We start from the raw sequence: 10,456 nt of genomic DNA, 5'->3' as shown, positions 1-10,456 counted from the left end.
GGGAGTGGGGGGGGGGGGCAGGCAGACACCTCTTTCAGCTGTCTGCCTGGAAGAGGGGAGATCCAGGTCCCCCCCACTCCAGTTAAGGTGGGAAGCTGGGAACATCCTGGGGAAGGGGACAAGGGGGGGAACCACTGGATGGCAGCAGGAGCCCCCAGTGAGATGGGGGGACTTTGGGGCGGGGTTTACCACCTCTCCCTGCCCGGGGTGCCCCTTCATTGCCCCCTCAGAGGGGTTTTTGCTCCCCATTCTCTGCCTTGGGGGTGTAGGAAGGTGGTTTTGGGGTGCTGCCGTGGTGGATGAGGGTCTCTCCTCGAGGGGAGCCCCCCTCCATCACACGGGTCACTGCTGAAGCCCAAGGCAGGCTAAGGTGCCAGCAAGTGTCCCACAGGAGAGGTTTAAAAGGAAGGAAAAGCCACATTTTTCCACAGCTCTGAAATCTTTTCAGTTCCTGAGAAAGGGAAGATTATTAAACCAAAAACCGTCATTTTGCCCACCTCAGCCCCTCTCCTCCTGGCACTGAGGAGGCAGGAGAGCTCCTGCTGCCCGCACTCTGCCCTGGTCCTGCACCCTCTCCCTGCCCCGCTGCTGCGGCAAAGCAAGACACAGACGGAGGAAATTCATCTACTTTCAATATTATTTCTGTGTAGAAAAAACGTCAAACAGTTTTGTATAAATATCACAGCTCAAGAGTTTAAAATTGCATGTTGGGTTTGTTGTTTGTTTTTTTTTAAACAACAAAATATAAAACAGAAACACACGCCACCCCCTCCCTGCCCCGGGGCTTGGAAAACAGCAGAGGCACAAGATGGAGTCCCTGGATGGGGGGGTCCCATGGGGCTGCCAGCAGTGGTGACCCCAAAACCTCAGAGGAACAGAGCAGCCCCCAAACCCCAAGGGCTTTCACAGCCTGCCCTTCGGGGTTTCTCACCTTCTTTAGGCCAACGCTTCCCAGTAGGATTTGGGGCCATGCCGGGTGAAGGAAGGACACGGGTGCAGCCCCGGGAGAAGCCAAATCAGCTGGCGAGCAGGGGCACGCAGCGGGACGGGGACACGCACACACACAGACTTCACCAAAATCACAGAATCACTTCGGTTGGAAAAGACCCTTGAGATCACTAAGCCCAACCATGAACCTCGCACTGCCAAGTTCTCCACTAAACCATGTCCCCAAGCGCCACGTCTACACGTCTTTTAAGTACCCCCGGGGATGGTGACTCCAGCATTTCCCTGGGCAGGCAGCCTGTTCCAGTGCTTGACAACCCTTTTGGTGAATAAATTTTTCCTAATATCCAATCTAAACCTCCCCTGGCACAATGTGAAGCCGTTTCCTCTTGCCCTATCACTTATGAAAACACCCCCAGTTCCCTCAGCTGCTCCTCACAGGACTTGTGCTCCAGACCCTTCACCAGCTTTGCTGCCCCTCTGGACATGCTCCAGCCCCTCAAGGTCTTTCTTGTAGTGAGGGGCCCAAAACTGAACCCCGTACTCGAGGTGTGGCCTCACTAGCACGAGTACAGGGGAAAGATCACCTCCCTGTCCCTGCTTGCCACACTATTTCTGACACAAGTCAGGATGCCATCGGCCTTCTCGGCCACCTGGGCACACTGCTGGCTCATACTCAGAGGGGTCTCGATCACCACCCCCAGGTCCTTTTCCCACAGGCAGCTCTCCAGCCTCTCCTCCCCAAGCCTGCCATGCACCAGTTCCCCCTCCCCAAGGCATGGGCTCACAGAGAGCTTTCAGCACTGCCCCCCCACAACCAGCCCCCCAGGTACTGGTTGGAGGGGATAGGAGGGTGTCACAGCCAGCTCCCCCCCACTTCCCACCAAGTCTGCAACAGCCCTAAGGCTGCAACCCCCAACCTTCCCAGCACAAGAATGGGGCTGCCCCCACAGCAACTGGGAGGGGGCTCTGGCTGGAGAAGGTGGGGGACACGCCACAAAAATAATAATAACAATTAAAAAGAAAAGGGTGTGGCACAGTCCGCCTTTTTTAACTTAGAAACAGTTCAACTGTCCCATAGTCTTCAAAAAAAAATCCCAAAAAACCAACAGCTGTCAGCCCCCACCCTCCCCGTCCCCCCCTTAAAACCCCCTAAAATCACAGTTCCACGTTCCGCAGTTTCCCTTTTTTTTGGTGGTAGTGCTCTTGTTTGTGGGTTGTTGTTGGGTTCTGCCCCCACCTTTCTTGCTTTTTGTTTTCCTCCTGGCCCTCCTGCGCGTCCCTGGCACCTCCCATGAAGTCCAGCACTTGCCAAGGGATGCAGATAGGTGACGTGCCAGGGCCCCTTCTCCTGTGGGGACAGGGACACGCAGTGGCTGGAGATGGAGAGGCAGCGGCTTTTTGGAGAGGAAGGAGGCCGACAGCTATTGCACAGGGGTGACAGCAGAGGCCCCCCCCTGCCTCTGTCCTTGACCTAGCTCCCAGATTTTGCGCACAGGGACTGCGAGGGGGGCAGGGGGACAGCAAGCACACGAGATGGAGATGGACAAGAGGCTGAAGAGGCAGACGTGCAGGTCTGGAGGCCAGTGCTGGGTGAATCCTGGGTGAGGAGTCAAGGAGGAGCCTCAAGATGTTGCGAGTGGGGAGGAGAAGCCCAGAAAAATCAAGAAACGGGAGCAAGGGAGGAGGAGGACCAGTCCGGAAACCGTCTTTTTACATCTTGCACCGGTGGGGCTCCTGGAGCGGCCACAGTTCACTCGCTGCTGGGCAGAGCTCAGCCTCTCTGCTCCCACAGTCCCTCTGCTGCAGCCAAGGAGCAGGGGCGGGGGGATGCACCCCCATTTTCCACCGCTGTCCCCCCCCATCCTAGCCAGGTGCCCCAGGGACTTTGGCTCCTCACATCATGATGTGCCGCCGGCGGTGAAGTGCCAGGTGGTCGGAGCGGGAGAAGCTGCGGTCGCAGTCCGAGCAGCGGAAGGGCTTGATGCCCGTGTGCTTGCGGAAGTGCCGCGTCAGCTCGTCGGAGCGGGCGAACTTCCAGGTGCAGCCTTCCCAGGTGCATTTGTAGGGCTTCTCGCCTGTGCCGGGGGGGGGGGGCAGAGAGGGGTCAGCATAGCAAAAATTACCCCCACCCACTAACAGAATAAAGGAAAAAGAAGAGTTTCTTGGCTGCAGCAGGGTTGCCACGGCCACGCAAACGCGCCTCAGCATCGGCGCTGGCCCAGCGCGGTCCGTGGGCGCCACCGGCTGCACGGGCGCTGCTCTGGTCACACAGCACCGTGCCCCCACCGCGAGCAACACCCGAGACAGTATTGTGGGGGGCACGCCCCTACCTGCAGCATTGCCCAGGCACGCCCCTGCACAAGTACCCCCCAAGGCCTGCAGTGTTCCCAAAGTGACCCCAGACCCCAAGGGCCTCTTCAAACCCTGGCAGAGGGTGCAAGCATCCCCAAAGGGCCCCCCTGAACCCCCAAAGGGCATATCACAGCCTCCAAAGGACCCCCCCAGCCACTAGCAGAGGATGCTGGCACCCCTAAAGGGCCTCCCTAAACCCCCCCAAAGGACCCCCAACCCCTGACACAGGCTGCCAGCACCCCTAAAGACTCATGAGCCCCCAAAGGCCGCTCCCCCAGCTCCTGGCAGCACCCCCAAAGAGCCTCCCCAAGCCCTCAAAATGACTCCCAGCCCTGGCCCAGGGTGCCAGCACCCCCAAAGAGCCCCCTGAGCTCAGGGATGGACCACCATTGCTCTCCCAACCCATCCCCAGGCACCCCCAGCCATCAGGAGCCAGGGGCACTGATCCTGACACTCCCAGGCAGGGAGGTGTGTGGTGCTGGCCCCTACCTGTGTGTATCCGCCGGTGAGCTTTGAGGTGGGAGCTTTTGGTGTAGACCTTATTGCAGCCCTCGAAGTCACACTGGTGGATGCGCCGCTTCTTCAGGTCAGGGGAATCGGCTCGCTGCCCCCGGGCCGTCGGCCTGCAAGGAGGAGGGAGGGATGGAGGGCACGATCCCCACAGCCACGGATCCCGCAGGGTGCCCAGGGACACAGCTCAGGGGGGACGACAAGGAGGGGGACACCCATATGAGAAGACTCACTCTCTCTGGAGGTCCTGGAAAGGGGCTGGGCCGCTCTCAGAGGCACTGTCCTCACTGTCACTGTTCATGTCCATGGGGTATATGGAGCCCGGGTCAATTTTCACTGGGGGGGGGCGGGAAAGAAAAGCTGTTGAGACACAAGGAGGGACGGGGTGAGGTTTGTTAGCAGAAAACAGAGGCACCCCACAAAAAAACCACACACACACGCCAAAGGGACCAACCCTCCCCCTGCTCCCACAGCACCCCAAGCACTGTTCCACCCACAAAAACATAAAACCAAGCTGGGGAAAGCCCCCCACAGCATGGGGCACAGAGGTATGGAGGGACATGACTGGGAGGGGGTGCACCCCTTTTGGCTGTCTGCCTAGAGGAGAGAAGATCAAGGCCTCTTCCCCCCAGTAAGGTGGGAAACTGAGAACGTCCTGGGGAAGGGGATAGGGAGGCACAGGAGGAGGGCAGCTGAACTGAAACCAGAGCCCTGGCAGCAGGCAGACAGTGGGAAGGGCAGGCAGGCTGCCAGCAGTGGGACGGGTGGCGGGCAAGCAGGGCAGGCAGCACCATGCCCCGTGTGTCCCCTGCCCTTCCCGTGTCCCCTTGCGGGCACAGACTGGGGGATAATGGCCCTGGGGGGGACTTTGGGTGAAGGTGGCAGGTGTGGGGAAGCAGACAGTGAGTGGAGGGACACGCTAGCGTGGAAAAATTAGATCCCCTTCAGGGGTGCTGCTCCATGAAACAGGACATCCCCCCCTCTCCCGCCCCCCAAAAAATTTCAGGGTTTCCCCCCACACACCCTTACCAGACCCAGCGTTCTTGCCGTCCCCCCCGATGAGGGGTACAGTGATGGCAGTGACGCCGTCGGTGGGCATGGTGGTGTAGACGACAGGGAGGGACTGGACCACCACAGGGATGGTCTGGAGGTTGCCCATCTTGCTGGGCAGGTTGACAGAGGGGATGGTGTGGATGACGTGGAGGATCTGCTGCCCACCACTGCCCTGCGTGGAGGCCAGGATGGAGCCGGGCGAGAGAACAGCTGGGATGGCCGAGGTGGAGCTGAGGCCAGAGGGCGAGATGGAGACGGTGGTGGGAGCGGGAAGCGGGGGAGCCACCAGCAAGGGGGAGGACTGGACCGAGGTGGGGGGCGGCGGTGGGGGGGCTGAGGCCGCCACTGCCACCTTGGACTTGTTGAGGGAGAGATCAACGGGCTCAGCCTGGGGCTGACCGCAGTCACTGGCCAGCAGCTCCTCGGGGGGCTCCGTCTTGATGTCAGTGAGCAGCACCGGGGGGTCGAGGGGGCCCTCGGCCAACAGCGCCGACGAGCTCATGGCAGGCGTCGCCTTCCCTTGGCCCTGCAAGAGACCCACAGCCCGTGAAGAGATGGGGAGACCAAGACACGGCGCTGAAGGGCTTCTGCCTCGGGCCTCGGCCCCGCTGGGCGAGGGGACGACAAGAGGCCCCCGGGCCGCGCACGGGAGCAGCAGCTGGGCGGGCCGAGGCCGTGTCCCCCGCGGCCGTGTCCCCCGCGGCCGGGCCCGGGCCGGTCCCTCACGACGGCAGCGGCGCGAGCCGAAGGCGGGAAGGGGAGAGCCCGCCCCCCGCCCGCGCGCCTTTGTGCCGCTGCCCGGCCCCGCCCCCCGCCTCCCACGGGGCCGGGAGGGGCGGGGCAGGGGGCGGGCCGGGGGGCGGGGCAGGGGGCGGGGCCCCCCGCGGGGCGGTGGCGGCCCCGCCACGCTCCCCTCCCCCGCGTCTTAAAGGGGCCGCGCCGCCGCTGCGCGAAACCCGCCCCCCCCCCCGCCCGTGCGGCGCAAGGCGGCGGCGGGTCACTCACCGGCCAGGCGGCGCGGGGGGGGCTCCTCCGCGGGTGCGCGGCGCTCATCCCCTCCGCGGGCAGGATCATGCTCCCCGCCGCGCTTCACCGGCCGGGCCGGGCCGGGCCGGGCAGGGCGAGAGGTGTGAACGGCCCCGCGGCTCCACCCTGGCTCGGCCCGGGGTGGAGCTCCTTAAAAGGGCCCGGCCGCGGCAGGGAGGGGCTGCGGGGCCGGCCCCCGCGGGAGGCACCCGGCAGGGCCCCACCCGCGACAACCCACCCTACCCACCCCCCCAAACCCCCCCACGCGCGGAGCCCCCCAGGACCACGCACCCCTCCCACCGCCATCCCCGGGGTCCCTCCGGTACGTGGGCACGCGTGGGGGTGCCCCGCACGCAGCCGCTGCGAGGGACACCCCGCCCCCCCCCCCAAGCAGGACTTCCATCACCCCAGCACTGACACCCCCCTGGGCACCCCCCACACCCCCCCGCACGGCCAGGGACCCCCAGCACGTACCTGGCTGCAAGCAGAGACCTTCCCCCCCGAGACGGGCACGCGGAGCCCCCCACGCACACTCACACACACTCACACACACAGACACCCGCGCGGCCCCTCCCCGGGGCACACCCAGCGCACACACCCCGCGCACACACCCACCCCCCGCGCACACACACACAGCCGGGACCCCCCCAAACACCCCCACTCCCAGCCGAGAACCCCCCCAATACCCACACACAAAGCCACGGACCCCCAAAACACATTCACACCCCCCTCACAAATCACCAGCACCCCCAAAACACCCCCACCCCCACCCAAACACCCCCACTCTCTATCAGGGACGCTCCTAAGACCCACCCACACTCACACATCACCGGGACCCCCAAAACAGCCCCCCCCAAACACACCCACATCCAGGTACCCTCCCCCTCCCCAGGGACGTCCCCACAGACGGCCACACAACTGCCCCCCCCCCCCGCAGCTAGCGACCCCCAACCCAGCACACACACACACACCCCCCCAAGAGCACCCCCAGACCTCTCAGACCCACACCCACCCCCTCACACCCGAGGGGGTCCCCACAACCAGATCTCATTTGGGGGGGCACAAAGGTGCGATTTTGCCCCCCCGGGGACCCTCCCCCCCCTTTGGGTGGGGACTTGCACCCCAAAGCCCTGTGGGACTGGAGGGTAAGAGAAGTGGCAGTCAGGTGAGTAGGGGGCTTTACTGCCCCCCCAAATCCAGCCTCACATGTCCTCCCAAACCCAGCCTTGCTGCCCCTTTGGGGACCCCCACAATCCATCGAGATTTCATCAGTGAGCTGAATTCCACCGTCCTCAGCCTAAAACCCACCCAGGCGGGGGGAGGGGACCCACCAGCTCCCTCCCCATGTCGAGGGGTCCCCTCTCTACTCCCCTATTTTGCCTTCCCCAGGAATAAATAGTCACCCCCCCCCTTTTTGTCCTAAAATAGCTCAGGGAGGGATGTGGGGTGCCCCCAAACCATGGGGTGACCTTGGGGGCGGGGGGCAGGCGTGGGAAAATACAGGCAGCTGCCTTCCATCCCTCCCTGCCTGGTCTCTGTGTGTCCTCCCCCCCGGTCCGTGTCCCCCACCCGTGGGCGTGGGGGGGCACACCCGCCGCCGTCACACCTCCCCGAGGAATTTCCTCCCCGCTCCACCCTCTGGCAGCGGCCGCCCGGGATGCTGGGGGGGAGGGGGGGGGATGGGAAGTGTGCTCGTGGGGACGGGTCTCGGGGGGATCCCCCCCTCCCTCTGTGGGGCAGTGGAGGGCTCAGCCCCGCTTCCCACGGCGGGGAGGCGTCTAGGCTTCAGTACAAACACCCCCACCCCCCCAAAAAATAAAGCACTGCCCTGCCCACGGCACGGCCTCACCCCCCGTGGGCCACCGCCTCGCCCCACATTTTGGGGGTGCGGGGCGGCTCTCCCAAAGCCAAGCTCGCCCCCCCCTCCCCCGGGGGGTGGGGAAGGAGGGAGGGAATTTGCGAGCGTGTCTGTTCCCGACGGCTCGGCCCTGGCCGCGGGCAGGGCGCGGGCAGGAGCAGCCTGAGGGCAGGGCGCTGCGGGCTGGCGGCTGCCCCCCCCCCGCTCCGGGCGATGATGTGGGGACCGGGCGACGCGGCGGTGGCCCCTCGATACCGTCTTTTTATAGCCCGGGCAGCGGGGGGGTGGGGGCGAGGGGGGGGAAGGGCACCGAGTCCCGCCAACGCCATCTGCTCCGGGGCCACCCCGCCCGGCCACCGCCCGCCAGCGCGGGGAGGCCCGGCCCGGCCCTGCCCGGCCCTGCCTGCCCCTCCGCGCCCTGCCTGCCCCTCCGCGCCCTGCCTGCCCCGCGGAGCAGCCCGGGCTGGGGGGGCGCACACACAAACACACGACGCGCACACGGAGGGTCGGGCCCTTTAAGAGCAAAGGGCGTGGGAGGGGGGAGGGGAGGGCGGGGCGCGCCGCGACGTCGCCCCTCGCCCCCCCGCCCCCCCCGCGGTGACCTCCCAAGCGCGCGGCAGCGCCCGCCCCGGAAGCGGCCACGGCGGGGGGGGCCCACGCGGGGCCCGGCGGGGGGGGAAGGGGGGAGGGAACCGCCCCCCCCCCCCCCCGCGTCTTCCCAGGCCTCGCGCTGCTGAACGCCCCCCCCGGCAGTCCGTTCCCACCCGTGGGCGCTGCCCCTTTAAGAACCCACGCAAAATGGAAGCGGCCGCGCCCGCGGTTCTCCCCCCCCCGGTCCGTCCCGGCCGAGGCCCCACTCACTTTCCCCCGCGCCTCCTCCGAGCGCATCCCCGCCGCCGCCGCCGCCGCCGCCGCTGCCCCGGGGCGGTGCCGGGTGGGGCGGGTGGGGCCCCACGGGCGGGGAGGGGCGGGGCCGCGTTGGGCGGAGCTCCCCTCCCCCACCCATTTTTGGGTGGGGGCACCCCCGCCCCCCCCAAAAAAATAAAAAAGGGGGTGCCCCGCCCTGCGGTGACATCACCAGCAGCCAATGGGCGGCTCCCCTCGCATCCCGCGTTGCCGTGGAAACAGATGCAGGCTTTGGGGAGGAGGGGATCCCCCACCTGCTCCCATCCCCCCCAACCCCACCCCACGCAGGGGCCCCCCCAAATCGGGGGGGAGGGGCGTGCTGCTGCAGGGGCTGAGACCGGGCGAACTCGTGTCAGCGGTGGCGGGGCAGGGGGCGGCGGCAGAGCCCCCCCGGTGCCCACCCGTGACAGGAGGGGGAGCATCCCCTGCACCCACACACCGCCCCACCCCCTCGGACCGCGGAGCGCCCCCAAGCCCCGGCCCGGCACCCATGGGTGCCTCAGGAGGGCGGAGGCAGGACGTGGCCCCTGGGAGGACGCTCCCATGGGGGGGGCCGGGCCCTGCCTGCTGCCTGCCCACACGGCCCTGCCGGCTCTCTGCCTCCCGAGGCCCCCGCCACCCAGGTAACCCCCCGAAAATATCTGGGCTGTCTGGAGCACCCCCCCAGCACCCCGCTCTGCCCCAGGCAGGGGGCACCGGCGCGGCTCAGGGGGCACGTTGGGTCCCCCGGAGAGGTCAGAGCTGGGGGAGCCTCTCCCAGGGGTTCGCTGGGGCTGCAGCTGCAGGGAGGGGGGGGGTGTCTGGGGGTCTCCCAGCCTCTGGGCGTCCCTCCCCATGGTCCCCGGCCCCCCCTGGGGGCAGCGCCTGCCCTGAGTCTGCCAGCCCGGCAGGAGCCGGTCACGGTCACAGCTGCCTCGGCAGTGACCTTGGCCCATGAGGAGAAGCTGCAGCTGCTCCGCACGGAGGTGCCCATTGATACAGGGACCCCCCGGCTGACACCCCGCTCTCACCCAGCTGCCACAGCTCAGCTGGGCGTGGGAGCAGACCCAACCCCTTTTTTATTTGGAAAAAAAAAAAAAAAAAAAAAAAGCAACTCCCCCTCCCAGAAAACATGCAGGGGGGAGGCACCTGCCTGAGCCCACAAAGGGACCCCCCTCACCTCCACGGGTACGGACCCCCCCCGGCCAACCCCCGCCTCTTGCCTTCTCCAGAGCTGTGAGGCTTTTGGGGATCAGAAAAGCTTTTTGGGGTGAGAGTCAGGTGGTGAGCAGACACTGCGCCTGCAGGGCTCCCATCCTGACCCCCACACCGGCATCATCGAGCTGAAGGACCAGCTGCAAGGCCCGAAATATCAGGGAACCCCCCCCCCAAAAAAAAAACCAAAAACAAACAAAAAAAAAACCAAAAAAAAAAACAGGAAAAAGGCAGCGGGTCGCCCTTCCTGTCCCCAGAGCTCCTGCGGAAACAGGGCCCTAGGGAAACCGCCAGACCAGCGCGGGGTGGGGTGCAGGCAGCTGCCTGCATCAGTTGAGGGGGGACATCAAGGACAACTCCGGGCAGGAGGGGTGGGACAAGGAGCCCGGGGCAGGGGGTTGTGCTGGTGCTGGGGGCGGTTCTGCAGCTCCTGGGGGGGGCTCTGCAGCATTGGTGCCTCCTCCAGCAGCTCTGCTGGAACTGGGGGAGAGGGTGGACTGAGGTCGACCTGCTGTTTATTTATTGAGTCGAGTTTCCTTTGAATAAAAAGGCAGAAAAATGAACTCGTGCTTTTGCTGCACCCACAAGACACAGGGCGCTGGCTCATCC

The 10,456-nt window shown here is 65.6% G+C and overlaps 1 protein-coding gene across 4 annotated transcripts; it reads right to left on the bottom strand.

Annotated features, from left to right (window-relative positions):
- Positions 1-629: 629 nt before the first annotated feature.
- Positions 630-8,682, bottom strand: KLF8 (KLF transcription factor 8). 4 transcript variants are annotated; one of them, XM_074915331.1, is made up of 5 exons: positions 8,609-8,682; positions 4,840-5,389; positions 4,044-4,170; positions 3,790-3,923; positions 630-3,023 (listed from the first exon to the last, which is right to left on the bottom strand). In XM_074915331.1, the coding sequence occupies exons 1-5, from the start codon at positions 8,633-8,635 to the stop codon at positions 2,842-2,844; spliced, it is 1,020 nt and encodes a 339-aa protein (XP_074771432.1). In that variant the 5' UTR covers positions 8,636-8,682; the 3' UTR covers positions 630-2,841. The 4 variants fall into 4 exon arrangements, with proteins under 4 accessions (XP_074771432.1, XP_074771434.1, XP_074771430.1 ...); XM_074915333.1 differs by lacking the exon at positions 8,609-8,682 and adding an exon at positions 6,364-6,445; XM_074915329.1 differs by lacking the exon at positions 8,609-8,682 and adding an exon at positions 5,824-6,045 and having other exon boundaries at positions 4,044-4,146.
- Between the last annotated feature and the right edge of the window lie 1,774 nt (positions 8,683-10,456).

Source organism: Athene noctua, chromosome 11 (genome assembly GCF_965140245.1).
Source record: "Athene noctua chromosome 11, bAthNoc1.hap1.1, whole genome shotgun sequence".
Classification (NCBI taxonomy): domain Eukaryota; kingdom Metazoa; phylum Chordata; class Aves; order Strigiformes; family Strigidae; genus Athene; species Athene noctua.
The sequence above is the reverse complement of the archived record's forward strand: the minus strand, read 5'-3'. Positions and strand labels throughout refer to the sequence as shown.